The 25,565-nt window shown below is 40.2% G+C and overlaps 1 protein-coding gene across 2 annotated transcripts in view; it reads right to left on the bottom strand.

Moving 5' to 3' along the window:
* Nucleotides 1-25,565, bottom strand: part of EIF2B3 (eukaryotic translation initiation factor 2B subunit gamma) — a 96,999-nt gene that overhangs the window by 37,632 nt on the left and 33,802 nt on the right. For both annotated transcript variants that reach the window (XM_066556033.1, XM_066556034.1), the window contains exon 5: nt 10,898-10,987. In XM_066556033.1, coding sequence (XP_066412130.1) covers nt 10,898-10,987 — 90 coding nt within the window. The remainder of the gene's footprint in view (nt 1-10,897; nt 10,988-25,565) is intronic.

Here is a 25,565-nt window from a genome sequence, read left to right as displayed (position 1 = left end):
GTTTGACTAATTTCTCTCAGCAGTCTGGGAAATAAACTGGAAGCTCTGATGTGCAATTCAATCCAGCTTCCACCTATACAAGTACCATTTCTATACCCTTCTCCCCAGCAATCACTCTACCTTACCTCCTATCCTCTATACTCATTGCTAATCCTTGCTCCACCCCTCCCTGTAGGACAACTCTTCTGTTCTTTTTACCATGGTGTTTGCAACATGATCTTCTGCCAGTGATAAGACTAAACTTTTTTTTTGTCTTCACTTTATCCTTTCTTGAAGAACTTTGAAAGCTTTTTGGCCAATGAATCCCATCTCCTCTTTTTCACGAGACAGCTTGTATTCATAATATTCTTCCCAGGTGGTATTAATCCATAAAAGCTTGGTGTAAAATGCTGTGGGAGCTACAGTTCATCTCTGCATCTTTGATTTAGGGGAAATATCACTCCTCTCCATTCAGCTCTTGGACTTCTTCAAAACGAGTAGCTTAACTAGACAGCATTCAGCTTTTCCCATAGACTATTTAAAATGTTATACTTCTTTTGGTTTTTTTTAGTTTTTTTCACTTTAAGTAAAGAAATTCACAGTTGCTCCTCTTCGATTCAAGATTGTTCTAAGATCAACCTGTACCTCATGCTCTAGGCTCCTTATCACATCCAAAAGGGAACTCAGAGTACCAATACTGATTGAATGATGGTTCACTAACTTAAGGAAGACACTTCTTAGCTACTCTATTCATGTATAAGTGCCCTATCATCACTGGTAGCATTTACTGTCCCATCTACAGGCAGGAAGTTAGAAGTCTCCCACAACAATAACTCAATGCAATAATAAAGTCAGCAAGAGTGTTAGAGACATATTTATGATTGTTCATGTTTCATTTGCCCTGCTAAGGCACAATGAAATTTAACATTGAACACCCAGAATAAAAAAAAAAAAAAACTACAAGAAAAAGCGAAATACTAGGAAGACAATAATTGTTTTCTGTCTTTACCCAAAATTCAACCTGTCAGTAAAAGGGGACTCAGCATTTCAGAAGGATATATCAGTGACTGAGGTGTTGTGGAAGAAGAGATTTAGAAGCAAAACAGAGAGGGACAGAAAAGAAAAAATGTTTTCTTTTGAATCTTGAAAATTGTACATTCAGATCATCTGAATGAAGAATACAAGGGAATTATGTTTTTCACTGCAAGAGACACATATATGATATCATAGTATAAGGATTGTATCCTCACAGGGAGATGCCCAGCAAGGCAAGATAGTAACTTTACCCAAAGTATTTTCTTACATGCAAGTAATGCTGGGTACAGAAAATGTACTGCATTGATAAAGGAATGTTTAGGGTGAAACTGCCCAAGTGGCAACGATTTAAGAAGGAAAAAATCAATGGGAAAAAAGCACACAAAGATGGGTAAACTAATTACTTCTTGGCTCTGAAATCACATCTCGTGTGAAGACAAAAGTCAGCTTGACTGAAGGTTACCCAAGGAAACTGAAACTGCATCAAACAGTGGAAAAATAGTTAACCATTTTTAATGTTTATTATCAGATCAGAACAAGCCCAGCTGAGGCCACCAAGAGGGCCAAGAGCAGATGACACAGAGGGAGAAGCTGGGGGAGCTGAGTTTGTTCAGCCTGGAGAAGAGAGGGCTGTGGGGGAATCTGATTACCATTTTCCACTACCACAAGTGAAGTGATACAAAAGACAGACAGAGACTTCCAAGAGGTGCACAGTGAGAGAGCAAGAGGCAACAGATGCAAGCTGCAACAAGGGAAATTCCAGTTGGGACATAAAGAAAATAACTTTTCAGTGAGTGGTACAGTCCTGGGACAAGGGCCAGTTTCCATCCTTAGAGATTTTCAAAACTCAACTGCAAAAAAAACCCTGAGCAACACAAGAGTTAGACTTGAGCTGGAGGCTGGACTAGATCTTGCTAGACATTCCTCCCCAATCTAAATATTTCTATGATTCTATAATTGAATGACATCTTTCATGCCCTTCCTTTATTTACTTTTTTTACTTATTTACTTTTTTTACAGAATCCAAAGGGTCATAATATGATGCTGTAAATCACAGTAAGAGAACAAAACTGACACATTTTAACATTTACCTTAGAAAAAATTTGCATTAGGAGCAGCATTAGCTCCAATGCAGCACATCCAAAGATACGTCTACTCCCAGGTAGTCTGCCAACAGGAAAAGGAATTGTATTTCTTACAGAAGGCATTTGCTGAAAATCATAATGTGTTTAAATCTAGTTTAGATCATTAGGGCTTTTCCCCCTGAGGTTTCAGGAGTAAGCTTGATTGGTACCATGGAAAGATGATAGCAGTAATGATACCCTGGAGGATGAGGACATCAACAAATTTTAAATCCTGGCATTTCTAGTAAGGAGCAGGGAAAGCTCCAACAGCTGGATATGTTTGACAAGGAAAGGAAATGGGGAAGATGAATTGCCATTTCACATTGTAATAGATTAAATGCACTAAGGAGGAGCCTGGGTTGGGTTGACTGTGGGGTGTTTTTCCCCCTTTTTCTCTTCCTTGTTTGAAAAGCTACAATCTATTTGCCCTGACTTCACACAGTATACTTCCTGTAGGAGCTATTTGTTTATTTTTCCGTTTTAATCACAAGGAAAGTATTCATTATAAAATCTCTCCTTACAGCAAAGGAGAAACCTTCCAGCCACACGGCTGACACATGTTAACTTGCAGGTATTCACAGAGCAGGTCCTGTTTTAAGCCATCTTTCAGGCAGCCACACAAAGACCACCAAAGCTGGGTGTTCAGCTCTGCCAGACCTCCCCCAGCCAGCAGCCCTTGCCAGGAAACACAGGTGACAGCCTGAATGATAAAAAAGGCATTTAGAGGGGAAAAAGAAAAAAATGCACTGGTTTAGTCTGGGCAGTACCTTAATATAAACCTGCAGGGGCCTTTGTGTACAGCAGAGCACACAGCCATCCAAGCAGGAGCTCCAGAGACAGTCACTCACACCTCCAGTTTCCAAAGATCTCACACTGCCCTGCCCTTTATTGAGGGAGGAGAAGGGTGGCTCTGCTGCAGCACTTTTCATGGCCACAGATCTCCCAACACAGCACTGAGACAGCAAAAACTCCTCTCCCCTCTTGGTGCTGGCCCAGCAGAGGCTCTCTGGACACAGCAGAGGGGAGCCGAGCAGAGAAGTGTGCTCTGGGATTGCAGCTGAAACAGTTTGGAAAGGCAGAGTACTATGACCTCACACAATTTGCTCTTATTTATTTCAGCAGTTTAAGAAAAAAAATACCAACCCAAACCCCAGTGTTTAACTTTGTAAACAAATCATACTGACTTTGGCTATAAAGTTTACTGCAAATTTGCTCAGTTCAGAAAAGAGTTTCTCAACTGGCAGATTCTGGCAGGCGGCTCTCCAGCACTGGAAGAACTGCAGAAAGCTGATTTGTTTTCTTAGCTACAGCTCAGACCCTCACAGGGTGCACCCTGAGAGGAGGGCTCCCCAGGGAAAGTGGATTTCCCTGGTGGCAGGCAAGATGGCAGCACTCAGCATTCCCAGGATAAGGCACTGTGAATTGCTAACTCAGACCTTTTGACGTGAGCACAGTGCTGCTGTTTGTCATTCTTGCCTTTCCAGTACCACAATTGATCCTTCGGGCCACAGAAAGAGCTGCCCACTTCCCAGGTGACTGTACCTGGGAAACTGTGGCTTTTTCTACATCCAAAATTTCAGAAGGACTAGATTCTGGACAAAATGGTGATTTTCAAAACACATTACTAAACACAATAAAATTTTACGTGGTTTTAGGAGGAAGAGGGGTGGGGGAAGAGGGGTGAGGGAAAAAGGGGGAAGGACACCATAAAAGTATGTGAAAAGTCCTAATATATAAGAGGAACATGTGTGTTGTCAATTTTGTTTTACATGCCTACACAGTCTTTAGAAATGAAGCCTGAAGATCCTATGTCACAAAGTGCATGTGACACTCAGGTGGAGAACAGAGAACCCAGAACATCTGAGCCAACACACACTGGCATCTGCCTCCACCAAATCTAAAATGACCACCATTCAGAGGTGGTGCAACTAGGGTGCCTGAAGAAAAATTGCCCAGAATTTCCTATTTTAAGTTTCTGTTTTCATCTGTTTGTAAACTTTGCCAAACTGTAACTGTTTTGGCTGAAATTACCCATGCCAGGTGTTTCCCTCAAGCTGATTATTTTTTGGATAGCGTCATCAAAAATGTCTCAGCTATTTCCAAGAACAAAATTATGGAAAAACCCCTTTGTTTTGATCATGTTAAAAATATTTCATCTGCTGTGCTGAAAAGCTCTTGCATTTCCAAGCTTAGAATTTGGCACAGCACAGGGTTGTCTTTTCGTCTGGGCATTACATTTGTAAACAGGAAAAGTGCCCATACTACACCAGGCTCAGTCTGAAAAAACACAGTTTGCACAAGCTTGGAAGAGACCTGTTTGGTTTGGGTTTTTTTACTTCTAAAAGGTAGAAGTACTTCTACCTTGGGCATGCTCCATTCTCTCTTTTCTGCAAGGCAATTGAAGTACTTGTGCTCTGTTTCACAGAGAAACAGATATGCTTTGGGCCCAGGTTATAAATGCTGAGATGGATATTCTTTGAAGTCTAGAGCATTCCATCTCTTTCTGGTGGCTGACCTGAAAGGTGATAAATCTATGCTGATAACAGCTAGTCTGTTAGCAGGAGTCACAGTAGACTCACTGATTAATTCTAGAAGTGCCACATACACAAATATATATATACACACATTAAAAGAATATCATGGTAACAGTTTGGGCACTCAAATTAAGAAAAGCTAGAAGCATGCTGCTTATACCTCAATTAAGACCTTGTGTGTTCACATTATGATACAATCCTTAAAAACACACCTACTTTTCCTCTCTCCCCAATCTCAATCTCTTCTTCACCAAATGCAAAGGTGGACTATGCCCTGGGGATGGATCACCTTTGTGTAATGAGGCAGAAGAATGCCTCATTTGTTAGAACATGTGTGTTAAATGTACAAGGCAGAGGGCTGCAAGAGGAGAAAAGAACTGCTAAGATGTAAGACAAATGAATGATGCCTGAAGAACTGAGTTTTACTTTTTTTTTTTTTGCAATTCTGTTCTGTCAGAGGATTTTATGGATGGTGCTGCATCCAGAACATAAATCTAATTTCTGCAGGTTGTCACTGATTATTAGCCTGCAACAGCTATCATCAATGGAAAAGACTTTTTCAACATTACGAGCTCCCTGTATAACATTAATAAGTGAAAAATGGCATACTTAAGACAAAGATGCTTCAAACCTCAGCTCTTGTGTACCCTGGTTTCCCACTTTCAGAAGGGGAAAGCCACAGCTTCACTAATAGACGCGCTGAAAAGAGTTAATGGGCGTTACAGAATCAGTGATGAGCACCAAGAGGAACATATTTACTTTTACCTTTCCAAAACAAAGTATTTGACTTATCTTCAGAACATGGTTTAAACAGGGATTAAGGCTGGTGGCCTTCACCTGAACTACAAAAGTTATGTACAACACTGAACGGTGTCTCCTTCAGTAAACATCTCAGGCAATAAACGATGCAATGGTCACGGATGGGAAAAAAAACCCCAAACAAGGTACAAAGTCATGTAACTGAGGCTGTAACATAATATGTGGGAAAAACAAAAGCAAAAAGTTGCAAAAGGAGCCTCAGCTGTGGCATTTATTAATTGGCAAGTGCTACAATTAACAAAGTTAGTATTTTTAAATGTGGCTTTTTGTATGCTCAACCTGTAACTAAGGTTGGATTAGTATATTCCTCATATACCAAATAAGCTCTGCACTGATGAAATTTGAGAAAAATTATTTTGGGGACCTTATTGATTAGGACCACATACTGCTTTGCTTTAGGCAGCCTTGATCTGACTTTGGACTTTGTGGTCTACCTCAATGAGGGGTGAAAACAGCAGTCCCCATATGCCTACAGGTTTCAGCTGCGAGCATGGTAAAATTCTAACAAATATAACAAATGCTGCCATCTGTACCTGCACAACTGACTTTGGGCACAATGCCATTCATGTATACATGTATTATAAATGCATGTTAGGTATGTTCTTAAGCATATTCATAGGATATGTAGAGACATATCTTCAAGACTTAAATTTCCAAAGCAAGTTTGAATTTTCCATGTTAAAACTTCACAAGGAAAGGGGTTGCTCTATACCTATCTCCCCTCTGCCCTCCTCTCAATTATGTATCTTACTTCACCAGGCCAACCAAAGCTTTAGAAATTTTCAGGAAAAGCAGAACACAAACTACCATGCAACTTCCCTTTGATCACATTTCTCCTGGTAGGAGCTTTGCTGGGATTGTTAGCAAGCCAACTGTCAGCGCACAGCAAAGAAATAGCAGCACATGTCAGTGCAGCACGCGGGGCTCACGCGGCACATCCTGCCCTCTGCTCCACGTGAACTTCAGGGGGAAAGGGAATAAGGACTCTCTTCTTCCATCTGCTCCGAATGCAGCAGTGAGGCAGGATTCCAACCTAGCACTCAGGAGAGTGCCAAAAAAGGGACTGGCTACTGTGCTGGCTGCCACTGCAGGGCCCCAGGGGTGTGAGGCCCGCCAGCTGTGGGGTGGAGCCGTGCCCCCAGCCAGCTACAGCCTCTGCTGCTGTCTCGCTGCTGGCTCAGCGCATGCAACGAGCGCTTTAAGAAAAGCAATATTGTGCAGTTCACCGTGTGGTGCAGGTGTTCACCTTCAACTGTCCCTGCCCTGGGCTGGCAGAGCAGCTCCAGCAGCACACACAGCCTCTGCTTGCCTGTCTTCCCACACCACAAAGCGTGGCAGCTATGAGATCCCTGGGCTGGCTTTGCTCTGAAAGAGGAAATGCTGAGGAAAGGAAAGCTCTCACCTAAATACAAAGAGCTCATATTTTTAACTGACTTCTCTCCCATGTGGAGGTGTGATACAACTCCACACTCTCCACCAAGAGCAACCTCAGCAAGTCTAATTTCACTGATGAAGAAAGGAACCTGGTGAAGAATCAAAGGCCTCCGCTGAAATAAACCCCAGGGGCCAGGTACCACCAGCAGAAAATTCAGCCAAACAAGAGCTGCTTCATATTGAGGTCACAGTTCCTGTTCAGACAGGATAAATCCAGCTGGTAGCAGGGTATGGTCTGTGACCTGTTGTGAATCTCATGCGGACAGACCCAGCAGTCAGCAGTGACTGGGTATCCACTGCAGATGCAGGGATGGAGATGCCCATCCCAGGGCAGAGTTCCCAGTCCCATACTGGCACCCCTGTGCAGAGGCTGCCAGTGCACTGCAGCTGATTAAAGAGCATCTTTTAATCAACCTACCCTTGTGAAGCAGAAGTACGGAAAGAAGAGGAGGAAGAAATTCCAGCTGCAGGAAATAAATTGCTATGGGCAAGAATTTCTTCAGCTGTTGCCCAAGCCAGCATGGAACCATGAGTGTTTCGCTTGGTAGATTTGGACAGGGTAGGACCCTTGCACACTTGATTTCACTAGGATCCAGTGCTGAACTAGTGGATGAGTGATAGATGGAGATTTAACTGCCAAAATGCATTTTTTCCTCCTAGGAGAGGAAAGAAAAAGCAGTTTCATTCCTGAAAAATAAATTCCCCAGGTTTAAATTTCATTAGGGGCATAGTATTTTTTATTTTTGTCTGGACATACATATTTGAGGGTGTTCTAATAAACAGAATATTTCCTCTGACTTTTATTCAAAGGCACTAGCAAGTTCTGCCTTTTAAAACTCAAGAATTTGAATTGTGATAGAGCAGTAAAACTTCAGGCAGGATAATCATAAATTCAGGCCTTTTAAAATAGTTCATAAAAATGCATTAAAGGACTACAAACTGAGTTACAGGCTACCAAACAGTATTTTGACCTCTCCTAACATCTCTCATCATAGAATCTCACTGCTGCCAAACAAATGCAGATTATTTTCCAAACAATCTCACCCAGAAGAGGAAACAAATGCATAGAAAAATCAAAGGATCTGTCTAGTACCACAAAGCAAGACAGTGATAAAGCTAATGAAAAAACCCTTGGTATCATGACTTCATCTTGTAGTCGAATATTCAGCCTTTTTCCAAAGCTGCCACTCAACAAAGTTGTTGCAAATCCTAAAGCGAGATTTTTATAGTTAGACAGAACCAAGGTTTAGCCATTTTCTCCCGTTTTTATATTAGTTGCTCGTGACTTTTTACTTTATTTACAGCACATATATTAATCTGAATGCCAATTACTCTTACAGGTACAGCTATAAACAAGTTAGATTCACCCAGGCAGAGCTTGTTCTTGCCATATCTTTGCAGCTAAGCTGGGACTCACTGAAGAAGAAACTGATCCCATACAGATAACCACATCAGTTTTCACATAATGCTTCAACCTGGAAGTAATCATAATTTTCCTCTACAAAAGCCAGTTGTAGCAACTGAATTTTTTACTGCTGGGCAACATCTTTTCAACTTTTGTCTGTCAAAAAAACATTTGAAAAAATGTAAATGCTTCACTGAGCTACAAACAATGAAAAAAGGTGTTCTGCCTGCCATCAAACCCCGCTGTTAAAATATTAACACAATGTAAATATTGTAATATTGAGGAAGTACACTGTGTCAGTACTTCCTGGCACTGTACAAGAGCTTCACTGTTCCCTTCAGTCCCTGCTGTTAGTTTTAAACATGCACAACTTAAACAAGGCATCTGAGCTTCTCCAGTCCTAGTGCAGAACTGCAGAGAGGCAAAATCTTACTGTAGGTTCTTTCTGGACTAAAAACCAAAGTATTAAAAAGAATCCTTAAACCCAAACAATTATGTAGATGTCAGTATTTTTGAGGCAAAAAAAAAAAAATCCCAAGAGTCTTTCAAAAGTCTTGGCATATTGCTGCCAAACATGGAAAGATCCTTGGGTATGCACTGTCCTCCCCTTCCTCAGAGAAGAAAAACAAGCTGCAAATGCCCACCAGTGCCAGAAGTCTGAAAGCTGAAGTTATTCCTCATGGCAAACGTCCCATTCCCCAGATTTGCCAGTTAAGCACATTACTTGCAATTGACCCTCTCAATTGACTGAATAAGCAGCATTTGTGTAATAAAGAGAATGAAGCAGCTATCTACCATCAGTAAGCCAGATGTTGCTATCAGATCTTAAGAAATGCTGTGTAGCTGCTGTAATGATCTATTTGTCATGCAAGTGTCACAGAAAAGCAGCACTGCTTCAAAAAATAGTGAAGAAAGAGAATAACGTTGCTATAAAAACAACAAAAAAAACCACCTAGTCGGTCATACTTGAAAAAAGTCAGTAGTTTTCTTCTATGGGGATCTGAGGGCAACTAGTAAAGTTTTACTCTACTGGCTTTGGTTAATACAAGGCAAAATCCTGACTGACAAAGTCAAAGGTCTCACCAGTTTCCACTGAAATAGCATTAAAAAAATTGAAATCTGAAGTTACTGCGATTTACACCTCTCTGAGTAACATATCTGACAAGGACCATCCTTGTCCCACAGATCTAAATTCAAACCAAAATTAAATACCAGGGAAAAATAACTGAATGTGTGAAATATCTAATATTCCAGAAATGTCTAATCCCAGCAAAACTAGGTGCTAGGATTTTAAGAAATGAGTCCTACATGCTGTATTATGACAAAAGAAAGTTGTAAACACTGCTTCATGCTACCACAGGAAGAATGAGAATTCCAAACCCTCACCAACTTTCTAAAATACACTAAATAAATGGTTTATTTCAGGTTTAAAGCATCTGCTGCTCCTGAAGCTTTCTTACCTTTCACAAGTTTCTGTACACAAGTGGGAACTAAAATAACTTGTACAATGCCCCTGTGTACCAAAGTGTTGGCTAAGCCTTATTCTTATGCGTGGTAAGAAACTGCCCTCAGGGTTAACACAGATCTTCCACTTAATTTTAACTCACTCACAGACCCTTATTCTGGAAGAGCTCCTTCAAGCATGTATCCAGCTGTATCACCAGATTTGTACATGGTCAAGACTAACATAAATCTCCCACCCTCAATGTTTTTTCACATGTCAGTTTATCTGCTAAGAAAATGTACTATGAACACAACACTTAGCCCCTGTATCTTTTATCTTACTTAAAAGGGTAGAAAAACTCTTGAGAACTCAGTGAGCATTCAGTATATGTAATGGGCATGAGAGGGCTATAAAAAGTCTAGGAACGGGACATAATTCCAAAACTGAACTACTTACTGTGAGGGGGAGTGTTCATTTGTTTGTTTTTAAAAGACAAACAGGGGGCTTTTTTTTGTCTGTTTCATGAAATATTATAGCTAAGATCCTTCTCCACTTCCATAAATGGATGTTTTTCTTAGTCTCAGTGGGTGGTCTCAGAGTTTTGACAGAGGAATATCACAAGCTAAAACATAGGATGCTACAGAGATAGCCCACCTGCAGTGGTGGTGGATGTGAAGGGGCAGAGGGAAGGTGATTGCAAAAGACCAAAACAGACTGTGGTGGGGGAAATCAAAGGTCAGAAATGTATTCACAAGCCTAACAATAGGGAAGCTCCGGTAAAATGAGCAGCCAAAAAGAACAGATACATTAGAAAAAGAAGGAATGCATAAAAGAGACAAAAATGTTAGTGTTCGCTTTTGCTGGGATTTTTGTTTAGTTTTGTTTTTTCAAAAAGATCATATTAAGAGACTCAGACATAATTCTTGGCACTTCTTTTAGTATAGTTAAAATATTTTGAAAACTGGTTTCTTTTATATTTCTATTTTATGCTAGCTTTTTTTTTTATATTTCTTTTTTATGCTAGCACTAATTTAATGGGAAAAAATTCCTTTAAAAGCTCTGGTGTAAACCATAGGTCAATGCAAACTCCTGCTACTACCTTGTGTGTTGCTTGGTTTCTTACCTGTTTTCTACCAGAAAGTCTACCACATATTTCTTCAGACAGTAGAGATGGGCATCCATCAGCCCTGTTCTGATGTGCATTCTGGGGTGCCTGGAAAAGAATAAAAAAGGGAAATCATGGAGCTTTTGCATGGCTGTTTACAAGAGCTTGACTTTGCAATGAGGTCAGGGGATACTGACAAGCGTGCAAAGGTTTGTTCCTTTCCATAGAACAGGATTGCTGGAACAGAAGAGCTCAGGCTGCCATTATTGGGCTGTGTCTATAAACTTACACCTGCTGGCCCTGGGCTGATTTGCTGCAAAAGAAAACACCTCCTCCAAGGAGTCATTACTCCTGCTACATCTTCTCATGTAAGTGGAAATTGCACATTACTGGGCAGGAAGCCAAAGTAATGGGCCCAGAGTGCTAAAAGTTACAGTGGGTAATGTCAGGGTACAATAATTCAAAGCTTCTGGCTAAGTGCCTGCCTTAATATATATGCAAGGCTGGGCATGTTCTGCTAGCAAACACAACAACACTACTGTATTTTCTCCAACACTTCCTGGAGGGGAAGAGGGGAAGGAGATGGGGTCTGCTCACCTATCTTACGCTACACATTACAAATGATTGCCACAGCTCAATTACAAAGCATTTGGCTATCCAGCCCAGTAAGGTGGGAAAGATCAGTAAAACTCCCACTCATCATAAGCCAAACAGGGAAGTCTTTGCTTTTGGAGCAGTGTCAGGTTAATATTTCAGAACCTCAGGAATCTCTGATAGCTTCAAAATTTTATGAACAAAGTTTAAACCATAAAGACTCATTGACTGCTTCTATTGCTTCTCTTTATGCTTTCTCGTTCTTGGATAATGGAAACCCTTTTTGGAACCTGTTTCAAACCAGCTAGATATTTAAAGCCAATATTACTTTCCCTTCCACAAATCTGTGGCCTCATTTGAGACCATTCTGGCTGCCTGAATTTGCCACTGTTCTCAGAACTAAAAAGCCACAAGAATATTTAGCCTGCAGATTAAAAAAGACAAAACACAACAACAGTCAGGGACTATGCTGAGTTGTTCAAGACATTCATACAGTTGTTCAAGACACTCACGGTCAGAGGCTATTAAGGAGAGAAATTTCAATCTACACCTGAAATTGTCTCTGTTTTCATTTTGCTTCCTTTGATGTCTGGATTTCATAATTAAGCTTGAATGAACATATTTTATCAGTGTACTCTATCCAACTTGGTCTGCTTATTCCAGAACATGCTAAAGTCAGATGTTTGTGATCATGATCACTTTTATTATGTAGTTAGCTCAGCAGAAGGATCACTCACAAATTGGGCATGCATACAAGTATAAACAGTAAACCAATACTACCACACCAAATATTTATTAATACCAAAGTTACCAAGAACATCAGGTGTTCTAGTAAGCCATTTTTCAGTGCATTTTTCAATTAATGCCTTGAACTACCAAAGTATTTAAGTCTTAACATTTCATGACTTATGTGGCATTTCTCAAGCATGCCATTCAAGCTACGCATATTTTTGACTATAACAAAATTCCTGAAGTCCCATTTGCAAAAGGAAAGCTCCTATAATAGTAGTACAACACTTTGCAGTGAAGTATGTGGTACTAGAAAATGATATATGCACTTTCAGTAGATTACTTCATTAACAAAACATGAGCTCACCTAGCAATGCTCCAGTACTGATGTTATCAGTGGCCCAGATGTTGCTGTGGAAGGCAGCCCAAACAGCAATGTTCCTTATGCAAAGAGGATAGGGAATCCACTAATTTTAATGAGATCTTGTAGTTGGAAGTCAGCAGATTCTCTCCTGCTCTGCATCCTGAGAATGGTTTCCACTTTTTGTGTATGTGTGAGAGGGAAAAATTTCCTACCTTCTCTGAGAAGGGTTCCTTTGTATTTATGCAATTAATATAATAGTTTACTGGGAAAATAAACAAATCAATGCAACAGGCAATAAACATGTAAAAATATAGAAACAGATGAAACATAGGAAGGAAAGGCAAAAATGGGAGGAAAAAATCCAATTTTTAACCTGAAGATGACAAACAAGACAAAATTTCTTTACTGCCAGCATGCCAGTTTTTTTCTCTTCCTATTCAAGATTTCTACACTCCCCCTTAAACACCAGGCAGAGGAAGCTGCAGGGGCTAGGCATCAAGCAATGCTGTACAACAGAAATTCCCCAGTAAATGCTGGTTCTGTTGCCAGTGTCTGTGTGGCTCTCACACATGCAGTCTCCCCACCTGCAAACTGGAATAATGCTATTTAGCTACACCACAGGACACTGAGGATTTGTGGGCTGAAGTTTGTATCTGCATGCAAGCATTCTACCAAGATTTTCTGTATCTATGCAACTTTGTTATAAAGTTATACAAAATCAGTGGAAGTGGACAAATAGTAGCACAGTCCTATCCCAGCTCCTCAATCACACACAAAACAACCCCTACAAAAAGCAGCCAGACAGAAGATGTACTGAAACACCAGTCTGAGTTAGCTTTCAATGTAGAATATACTAACAATAATGGGACATCATGCTGGACAAGAGGGAGGTCCCACAATGAAATCCTCTAAAATACAGACCACCTAAGTGATTTGCAACAGAATAGTCCCATAGATTAATATTATAATCACAGCTTCAAAGGTCAAACAGGCAAGTTTGGGCACATGCATAAACAAAGCTGTGATTTCTGTAAACCAGGCTCAATAAGAGAATAGCCACACTAAACCAGACTGATAAGAGCACTCTATCATAACAAGCCACTAAAGATGATGCTCATTTTCATTGACTAGTGCTTAAACCAGTTTATCTTCAGGTAAAAGCAAAGTAGCCAAATAATCTAACAGATAATGGCAAACCCCATCACCATTTCAAATGAGCATCTGGTTACTAATACTGAGAGCCACGCTCCCGTCTCATGCCTCTGATCTCCCACTCCATCAGCTAATCTTTACAACATATGAAAAATGAGCATGTTCAAGAACAGCTGATACAGAGAGAATCCAATAACAAACAATGCAGGAGCTGACGCACCTAGACTTACTGCTTCGAGGGAGATAATACAGAAGGCTTTTAATTATATCATCAAAGCCAGAGAGAAGGTACTAGGAGGGGCTGGCTGCAGATGGTTAAGTGTTAATGAATGCCAGGTTGGGTGGTTTATCAAAAGAAAAAGACTGGATATGTATCTGAGAGGGTCACCCTTGAGATGAAAGTTGCAACAGCCATTGTTGGAGCTCTTTAATGAGGGAGGAATGTCAAATTTGTACCCTGTAAGAATCATACTAATTACTAAATGAACTTCAGTTCAATCTAGCAAATGTAATCAAGCACAAGTCATTAAAATACACAGTAAAACTCCCTTTGGTGCTGCCACTATAGTGTCTATTACTGTCTGTGCTCCCATGCAAGGGAGGGGGCTGCTCCCACTTATAAGCTCTGTGTGTTAACTGACGGCAGATTTAAGTCCTAATGATGAGGCACGGAGGGCTCCCTGGCAGAAAGTCGACAATTAGAAGGCTAGGAGAGATCTGTGGAGAAGTCAGGGAAAGATTAAAAGAGCAATTTCAATGTGTAAAATTAGCTTTTATTAGCACATAATTCCACAAAATCCTGACTCAGGATGAGAGTGCATAAAGGTCTGCAAGAGTCCTTAGAAAAGTCTGTGCCTGTAATTCCTGACACGCCATTGTGAAATAATAAGCAGTACTAACAGGATTGATGCATGCTTCATACATGGCATTGCTTTGAAAGTGGAGCCCAGAGCTTTTCTTTCCCTGATAACCCCCCTCAGGATTTCCTCCCTCAGGGAAAACAACCACTGATAGAGCAAACTTCCCTTGTTTAAAGGCAAGAAGTCGGACAATAGTTTCAACTGTAAACTAATTAAGAGAGATTACCACCAAGAGCTGGAGGTTCCAACCAGCTCCATACTCCCACTGACAGTGTGATAATGCCAGACTGGGGTCAAAATCATAAATCTGAAGGGAGCACACACAATGCTTAAAGCCAAAAAGCCTCTCTACTAAGCATGGGATATTGCCACATTAACCTCACCACCTCACAAATAAACTAGCTGAGAAAGAGAAATCCCATGGCCTCCCTTTCCCTAACTTCATACAGCTGTTGACAGAAAATATGAAGGTCTTTAAATAAGCTCAAGGACCTGAGGCTGTCCGTACTCTAACACTAATCCAGGCAATGACACAATAAAAATCTAATCATACCTGCTATTAACCTGGCTCCTAAACCTACACCTGAATTACATCAGGTGGGCTCACGGGTATTAGTTAATCTTCCTTCCCATCATTTCAAAGTAAATATATAACAGCAAGCTATGTGCAAACTACATATTCCACACTTGCATCTTTTCTAACTAATGGCATGTAGCTCACATAGTCCATATAGCCAAACACTCTATCACATTCTTCCTGTCCCCACACCATGAACTGTGCTCTTGCATGAAGCAGCGTGCGGTCCAGGTCAAACACAGTGCTGACCCCTGCCTGTCTGCAAGAACATGGTGCTCTCGTGTTGATACAAAGCCAGTGTACAGATCAACATGAAGAGAAGTCTCACAGCAAAAGCTGCCAGACCACCTTTAATGTCTCAAGCGTTCCTGCTTTTAAAGGAAAAAAAAATAATCCCTAAATCGCATTGCTCATTTACGGGACAGCTCTTGGCTGTAAACTCACTAATAATAAAAGACCACTGTTACACTGGCTCTTCAAAAATCCCAGACACCTTATGACCTTAATTTTTTTTTTTTTTTTTTTTTTTTTTACACAGTGCTTTTGGCCAAAAAGATCCCAAAGCACTTATCCCCATGAATGTCCCCTCTGTGTGCCGGGGCTGCTTTGCCCACTGGTGAAATGCTGCCACCTCTGGGCTGCAGAGCTGTGGTGGCGGGGCCGGCCGAGCCCCCCCGACGAGGCAGAGGAGGGTGGGCAGAGGGGAGGCAGAGGATGCGACTTCTTGGGTGGGACTGCTTCAGTTCTAGCTGAGGAACACCCCAGCAATGGGGCCCCAAGAGCTCTACACGGCGTAGGCTACTATGAGGTGTCTCCCAACACATGCCATGAGCCCTGGACGCCCCTGACCTCTGTTCCCCCGCTGTACTTTTGTAACAACCTTATTTAAAAAGGCAGGAGGGCAAAATTTGCTTTGGTCCATGGAGGATCTCGCAAGGGAGGACAGGACACTGCAGTTCTGGTAACAATTCCCCACCTCTCATCCGCACAGCTGCTGCTGCTAAAGAGACACTGCACCAGAAATGGGAAGTATTTTCCAAATGAAAATGTTTTATTGATCTGGTGACCTAAGTTGCTTGAAAGCCTTCTGAATAATAAATATTTTTCACTTAAAACCTTCACCACATGCCACTTTTCTTTGTTGTATTATGTTATTAATATACCCATGAGACTATAATACAAACTCTGAACTCACTTTTGACAAAAACATGCTGAAAACTTTTTGGTAAAGGAACTAACCTTCATGGAAAGCCAAAGATTAAATCATTTTCTCTGGTATAAAGAGTATAGGTTAGCAGTCAGAACTCAGGATTAATATTTGCTCAAGGTCAGTAATGGTTTACAACAAGCCAGTGTGACCTCTCTGTAGAAAGTAATTTTCTTAGCAACAACGCTGTGTTTTAAAGTTAACATCTCTTTAGATGTTGATGCTGAAGAGCAAGGATGCCAATGGTTGCACAGTCACCCCATCACGTGAACCTATAAAAAATGTTTTTCTTCATCCTGCTTCAGCTTTCCCATATGAAAACCAGAACAGTAATTCCTCAGCCACCCCAAGTCAGAGGAGTGCTCCCTGGGGGCTGCATGGCCACGTTTCTGGATGCACATGCATCCCCCTGGGAGCACAGCAGACACAGCTGCCTGTGAAAGCACTTCCCTAAACTTGGTTCCAAGGATCTTCTCTACCATACTGAGTGTGAACAGCTGTAGGAAACAACGCAGGGGCCAGGCTGCCCACAACACTACCACCCCTTTTCTCTTTCCCTGTCACTAGAAAAACAGAGTTCATGCAAATATTTTATACTAGACACTTTTATACTAGATACTATTCTGCTAGAATACCCTGATTGCTATGTGTAAACTGGGAAAGCAAAAGAGAGAGACCAAAATGATAATAAGCCTGGAGTTTGGTGTGAACAGAAGAGAATACACTGTGAAGGAGGGTGGGGACTGCCAGAGACATTATTAATAGGTTTTACCCTTGAGCTCTGGCAGCTACTTGTTCTATACACAGAGGAAAAGGATTAATCAAGCCTTGCATGTAAAGGTTCTTTCTATGGTCTGCCAAAATATTTAAAGGGCTATATACAAAGTGTAAGCCTTATTATTATACACATTCAATGTAATCATCTTATGCTACAGTTAAGGCCAGGATGACAATAAAGTAGATTATTGTGTGCTATAACCAATTCAATTCCAACACAACGGGACATGGCTTAGTCACTTAGTTCAGATCTGGTGTTTGAGCTTATTTTTCTTATGCTGGGCTAAACTGTGATTTAAGAGATTTAATCGAGCTTTGGGAAATGCTTTCTTTGCTGAAGAAGGAGAAAGAGCTAGAAGTCTGCACCTGGCAACCCTAATAATTTCCAATTTTCAGCCCATTTTGCTTTCTGCTTCATGGAAATTCACCTCAGTAAATAATTGTTCCCTAAAATCACCAGGGCTGAAAGGATGACAACACTTCAGAGGAACAAGTTTTAAGATAACAACTGAAGCTGGAGGATTGTATAGAGGCTACTGAAGAACAGCAGCTCCTGCTGATCCCTCCTACATCAGTCCCCTAAGGGCTAAGCAGTAGACATATGATATATTTTTTTAAATCAAATAATTACAGTAAATGCATGGGAAACTGAATACTAGGTCAAAGCTGCAGGTCATGAGCAATATGTAGCTTAAACACAGCAAGGCTGACACAATTTCTTCATGCCACTGGCCTGGACTCAAAGGCAAATAAAACTGTACTTGCAGCATGAGCCTTACATGACAAGGCTCTGAAGACCTTCTGCACTTCCCAGGTAAGGTGCGTTCTACTTAGAATATATGATCTGCAAAATTTGGGAATTTAAGGTAAGGGCATATCTTTGGGCTACTAAAATATATAGGCAAAAAGAAATTTTTCCTCCTCTAACTTTAAATTGTAAGTAAAAGCATAACCAAAAAAAGCCTCCAAAGTTAAAATAAGCATAAATGTTTCCCTTGCACTTCACAGGGCCCAGGAGCAGAACAAATTGAAGCTGTCACACACATCCTTGGGTTTCCCATTGTGAGTTGCTGTTCAGGTACCTCATGAGAATCAGCTACTTCTGCACCACCAGCTTATTAAAATTAAAAATCTCTCTTTCTGTAGAACATATTTGCATTCAAGAAAGTTAAATTTCACCAGACTAAAGAACAACCTGACAAGAGCCTGATAGCAGGTCATTAGGGTTAGAAGGAAGACTACATGTTAGACAAAGCAGCATCTGGCTCCCACCAAAACATAGAGTTCAGAAAACAAATAGACATTGAACTTTGAGTCCAAAGATGGACAAAATTTAAGTGTTATTGTTTTTATTACCAAAATCTACTCAAATCCAACCTTGTAAATCCAGCCTTTCTGCCTTAAGCCTGGCAATGCTAATTAAGTGAATTATACTTTGTTCCTGCTCCTTGATGGTCTGTAGCTTCCTTAGCTGATGCTTTGACCTGTGGGGCTTTTGTTGATTTTTGCAACTACTGCTTCTGCCTCAGTTTTGGTTCACAATAAGCTTTTACTACCATATCTACTCACATCTCAATTCCACTGGAACCTCAACACTTTACCACTTGACATGGCAACCACTCTTCATACTGACAAGATCCCAATAACTGCAAGTGTCAAATACTTAATTAGGTAATGAGAACAGCTTTATCTCAGCCAGAAATTAAAGTGGGCACAGAACTTGGCTCTGCAGCCACTGTGGAGGGAGTCTGGCTGTGACTGTCAGGGCACAGCCTGCTCTACACCTTGGCACTGCTGAAAAGGTACATAAAACAAAAATACATGTTGAGGAAATTCTTCTAAGGAATCAGCACTCAGACTTCATGAATCCTGCTTCCCTACAGGAAAACAGAGGGGTTTCCTGACTTGGTTATACTGAAGTCATGACACAGCCTGTGTATTCAGATACACCCTCAGAGACATGCTAGCTCAGATTTAAGGCAGCATCAACCTTGAGCTGTGAGATCTCAGGACAGTGAGAGTCATCAGAGCTTGGGACATCAACTATTGTAGAGTACAGCCAGTCCTGCTGTAAAACTCCCCAGGTGATAGGGACATCACACAAGAAATACAGATATACTTATGCTTTTTTCTAGTTTAAAAGAACCTATACAATTTACCAACTAATATTTTGACAGTATCAAACAAGACTTAATTAAAAGAATGTCTTAAAATTAGCAAGTGTAACATTCTTTTTGCAGAGTGACAGCAGAATTGAAAGCCAAAGGAGAACTGAAGTCAGACTGAAGCCACTGACAGACATCACTCATCTTTTCAGCCCAGAAGAACTTTATGATTACTTCTTTTAATAGCTAACTGGCATTTTACAAAACACAATTAGAAATACCATGGAATGAGGAATGTAAGTATCAGAGGGAAAAAAAAGGAAAAAATACTAGACACAAGAAAGTATCATCACCACAAGATGACCTTAACATTCACCCAAAGTCTAAATTTGCATTTTTTTTAACAAGTAATCACAGTGGTTACAACCACACTGGATTAGTTTCTGGTTAGACCAGATTACTCACAATTTAAAATCTTCAGACTTGTTAATAGCTATAACAGAAGTTGCTGCTTCTTATTACTACAAGAAATTGAACGTACAACTAAAACACTTTCAGGAAGATGCTAAAGTTGGAGCTCTATAGCATTAAGCCCAGATGAACAAAAACATACTGTACTAAAGACAGAGCTGGATTTCCAAGAATCTCTCTCACCTTTCACCCATTAGTAGCACCTGAATAAAAGCTTAAAGTTGGGCTGGAAGAATTTTACTCCTTTGGAACAGTGATCATACAGCAATTAGAATACTGCAGAAGAAAATCCTGGTGAATTCAATGCAAAGAGAAGGTATTTTGAGCAGGTTTCCTTCCTTCTCTGGAACAGTTATTGCTGACTGAGAAACTTCACATACACTAGAGTGAAGTTTCTCACTTCAGCACATGCTGAGGTGGGAGCTGCCTTTATAAATAAGTAGGCAAAAAACCCCCAAACAAACAACAACAAAAAAAAAAAAACCCAAAACACAGTCTTGAAAGAAGAGTTGTCAGGACAGCTAATAAAACACTGCTCATCTGTGTATTTTCACAATTCCAATATTAATTTTTGAAATTTTTAGCTGCAGTTATGAAGTCCAGTTTTTGGCCAGAATTACCACATATTTTATTGCTATGACACCCAGCACATCACTTATCTGGAGACTGAGTGGCTTTAGCAATTAAATAGATAAGAGAAACGTCATTAATCCAGACTTCAGTGGTCCCTCACAGTGAAAGCAGCAGCAGAGAACCATTTTCAGCACAGATCACAAGTTGGTATTGAAAAGCAAGTGAGAAGACAGCAACTGAATCCTCTGTTGTTTATACCACCCGGCGCAGTGAGTTTAAACCTCACAGCCTAGAAGCAATAAACTGGCCATGGCAAGTACCAGAGCTCAGATGTTCCATCATTTTCTCTTAGAAGAGCTCTCTGTACAAAAACCAGAGCAGCAACAAATCCAGTCCCTGTCCTTTGCAAGGCTAAACTCATGGTAGGACCATTGCCTCATCTTGAAACATTTAGCCTAACAGAAAGAAATGGGTAGCGGATGACCCGAAGATTATCATTTACAATTTTACATCAACCTCAGATACTATTAAAACAAAACAACTTTTATTCCCTTCTTGCTTGGAAAAGACTGGGACCATTCTGTCTGTGGTTGTAGACTGTTTCAGTATTATCCAACTGCATAAACTAAACTAGTGTCAAAATTAAGTTTTAAATGGCTTGAGGTTTATAGGAATTAAAGAAGGAAAAATTAAATTTGAAACTCTGCTTGTTTACTAGCACTAATTAAATATGCCAGATTTCTGGGCAAGCTTCCTAGCCTGTGGCTACTACGTTACTGGCTTGTAAAACAGTCAACAAGTGCATGAGTACAAAGCACAAATACAATAACAGATTTCGTGTACAGTCCTGCCCTTAGTTTATAAAGAAAAAAATGTATTAGAACCAATCTGTAACTATAAAGCCCTGTGCTAACCCTCTAGACTGTGCTAGTAACATTAAAAAGGTCCAAGTCTACAATGGCTGCTTTTGCAGAGACAGTTAAAAAAAGTAAACACAGAGAGAGGTAAGAAGCAATAAGTACAACAAAAATTAACAGGAAGCCTTAAAAGACCATGAAGAAGTGAAATTTTTACTTCTAAAAATTCCATGTTTCTGGGCTCTGCTCTCAAAATAATTTGCTATTAAAAATAAAAGGGAGTTTTATCACTGCAACAGAAGAGGTGGGTCTGATTCTTCACACCACAGAAGCTGCACTCTTCACAAATAGATTTTATTATTATATTGGACTTCACTAGAAAATAGCATTATTCTGGAAAGCTGGAATTGCACATTTAATGGGAGAATGGACCAGATCTTCAAGTGTACAGTCCTTCACATTCTGTACTTTTAAGACAGGTAATATCTTTGTGTTCTACATTTTAAAGGAACCAGCACAATGAGCTCATAGTCTGTGAGGAAACTACAACAACCAAGAAACAACAAACTGCAGCCAATCTCAGAAAAAAAAGGAGTCTCTGGGGACAGAAAAAATGCAATGGTAGTGGTATCATCCCTAGGTAGGTAGAGAAGGAAGGAGGGACAGTAAGAGCCCATCAGCTAAACTGTTCTTTGCACACCCTTCTTTCAGAAAAAGCTCCCAATTTACTTTCTGTGCCTGAAGCAGCTGTTTCTACAAAAGCAGCAAACAACTCTTAATAAAAAAACCACTTGTGGACAATTTGCTGCCTTGACAGCTTTAACGTGAAAAGCCTTTCACAGCAACTCAAATTAATGGGTGTTCCCACTATACAGTAGTCCTGCTCAGCTTTAAGGAAACCAGGAATTATGCTTCAATAAAAATTCAGCCACGCAAATATTCTGCTGTAAAAAGAGGCATAAACATATAAGTCTTCAACTTCCAGAATCACGTACATGAGGCAAAGGGAAATGATATAAAAATAACTAGGCTTTTGTTTACATCTCTGATTTAGAAGAGCAATTCCAGAAACTAAATTGCTTCCACAGAGGCATTGATTTAATTAGTCTGCATAGCATGCTTTATTTGTGTTCAGACCTCTGACGTACATTGATAAAAAAAGAAAAAAAATACACAGTGGACACACACAAAATAATTGCCTAAACTTTTCTATGCCAGATGCAAGTAGGAATTCTCAAACACACTTTCATGGGCTCTTCCCTACATGCAAATGATCTTTTTTTAATATACACAAACTATGTATGTTTTCAATTAAAAACATGACTAGATTGATTGGATCATATATTTTTGCAAACCAGCCAAAAATCAAACACAAACTGAAGCCATGAAGGAATTTCTGGAAGTACAAACCATACTACAGTTCTACTTCTGGCAAGGAGAAACACCTCTCATTTTCAAACAATACTAGAACTGACATCAGTGCACAAAAATATGCTGTCATTCAGCAATGAAATAACTACATTAATGAGCAGTATTCAGAAGCCTAAAAACCCCTAAGTGGTCAAAATCTTAGCTTAGTAAATAAGCCCACTCTGATCAAGTAACAGCAGAACACTGGCTTATTGCTTTTTGGTAACGCTCAATCTCAATTTTGGGTCTTACTATTCAACAGGATGACAATGGTCCTCAGAGATGTGAACAATGGATTCTCTTCAGGACACAAGCAGTGGCAGGGAGGGTGACAATTTTGCCTAAAGTAACAAACAGGACTACTAAGAATGGGCTCTCATACACCTTTTTTCCCCCATTGCATTTTGATCCCCATGAGTACAGATATTGCTTATCCTTCCTCACTATAGATATAAAAGCTAAATTATCCCAGAATTTTGGGAATGAACATTCAGCTGTGTAAGTAAGACATTATTCACTTTTAGAGACAACATCCAAGTTCAAGTCAGTGTCTACCTTGAATGAATACTTCTGAAGCTCATCAATTTTTCTGCTCTTTATAACCTCATCTAATTTTCCCTATGCACGCAGCACCCAGCAAGAAGGGATTGACAATTGTAACACAGAGAAGTCAGATCAGCCTTTGCAAAGACACAGCCACAACACCTTTCCCTGGTGTACACTGCAGTTCTCTTTAACACTCCTTTGTGCACAGTACACAGCTGGTGGTGGCCTCACATCACCTTCCCAAAACCCCTGCTCATTTCAAGCTTTTGGATGCTGAACAATTTGGTTCAGCTTTCACCTCTTCACCATACAATAACTTTTCAGGCACTGCCCAATGATAAAAACATTCACAGGTCAGTGTATCTAGAACTTAGGAAACAGCCATATCCTAAAATACCATATCCTAAGACTCTGGATATTTCCACTGAGACATGAATTAAGACTCATGGCCAATTTTTTTATTGCCATTGGAAGAGCAGTGAAATCAGCAGTAGATATGCAGACATATGGCAGGTAGCAGACTGAAGCCTTCCAGAAGTCTTGACTGGAACTCGTGAGTCACTTCCACTGTGAACACAACATGTTTCCATATACGAAAATTAAGAAGGCAAAGGAGAGATTTCAAAGTAAAATTATTGTGCTGCAGTTTGCAATGATCATTCACTCGTACTCAGTACTAACCACTTTTCTCATATTGACAAGTTCATAACCTTTCATCCACTGCCTCCAAGATGGTGAATCAATCAGCTAGAACTTGAAACACAGAAATGAAGGAGCAGGTAAAGTGACAGATTTCTTTGCAGCAGGCTATTGAACTGCAAGGTTATTTCAGCTCTGGAGTCTGGCATTTCTGCTGTTTGTGGCATTCTTGATTTACAGGTTAATTATAACTTTGTTTATGCACACAACCTTTATGAAGCCGCTATTCAGTAGGGCAGTATCACTTTGTTTTATTACCATAACCTGTCATTCAGAAAGCATTCACTCTTTCTGTTTATGGATAAAACTGACATTAAAAAAGTGAAGAAGGAGATCATACACAGCTGCCCAAATCAACTGGGAAGATGTTTTACAACAGATTGCCTGCAAAAATATCTGTCATGTTTTTAAAATGTTTAGGAGAAATGAAAGCAGTTAGTCTTTGAAGTGATCACCTTCTAAAGGGAATTACTCTTCTACTGTGAAAATAAACTATTTGAAGAATTATAAAAGATTATACTCTTGTTTGATACTTGTATTCTGCTGGATCCTGAAGGTGCTGACCAAAGCTATATATACAGGTAAAACCACAGCTGACATCACAGCATTTTAAAGCTGCCATCAGGAGACCAAACTGGAAGCAGAGAGCAGCAAGAAAATGCAAGAATTGAGGAAACATAAACATAATTTTTTCTCCTTTATGCAGAACAATATGGACCTGGCAAAGCCCACATGACACAAGGGTTTCTTTCTGCAGAGGGACTGGCTCCTCCCAAGGAGTCCTCCTGCTATTTCCCCACGACACACAAGCCCCGGGGCGGCTCCGCCCGCCCAGCGGTGCCCTGGCAGCCCTTGGGTGTCAGCTCAGGGGCATTGCTCTGCCCTGCCAGACTCACCCAGCATGTGTAGAACCAGCTCAGATGCATGCCAGGAGTCAGGCACCTGAATACAAATCCCTGCACACCCACGAGGAGCAGCTTGCATTTAATGCAAAAGAAAACAGATTTAATTTTTCACTGCATGTCCAGTGCCCTTGTAGAAAAAAAAAAAAAAAAAAAGAAAAAAAAGGAGAATTAAAACATTGAAAGGGAATTAGAGACAGTGGAGTGGTAAGAAGAGCTTTGCATAATAATGTAACACACGATACAGGACATAAATACAACAGACATCTGACATGCAAAAATACAAGCGCTGAAACTGAAAATCTGGGTTCAGACATGACCTGTAGTTCAGGCTGGATGCAGTGTTAGATCAGCTGTTTCCTGCAGGTCATTTTAACAAGTACTATTCCGACTCAGAGTGCGGGAAAGCCAACAGTTAATACCCTGTACTCAGAGCAGCATTTTACATTTACACTACTGACATAAATGCTCACAAGTTATGCCCCTATGACACAGGAAAGAAATACTGCATTCATTTTAAAAAGCAAAGAAAATGTGAGACACTAACATTAAGTGGATTTCTCAAGGTCACAAAGTCAAGCAGAGAGGTGAGATCTCTTTGTGTGTAAATTACAAGGCATCCTTAATGCAAACAGGTGATAACACACCAATTTGTATGAAGTTTATCCCTTCCAGCATCAGATCTCCCAGAGAACTCTTCCTCCATAACCACAAAGGTCGCTTATTTTAATGGTTCTCAACAACAAAAAGATTAACACTTCTATTTTTTTCGAACAGAAGAACAGATTAGGAAGAAATAAGGTCAGACTTCTCTGCAAATACTTTAATTCAACAGTTGTCTAGGACAGTAAAAGTAATTTTTT

The sequence above is a fragment of the Molothrus aeneus genome, chromosome 9, assembly GCF_037042795.1.
Source record: "Molothrus aeneus isolate 106 chromosome 9, BPBGC_Maene_1.0, whole genome shotgun sequence".
Classification (NCBI taxonomy): Eukaryota; Metazoa; Chordata; class Aves; order Passeriformes; family Icteridae; genus Molothrus; species Molothrus aeneus.
Note: the sequence above shows the minus strand (reverse complement) of the source record. Positions and strands in the feature narration are given on the sequence as shown.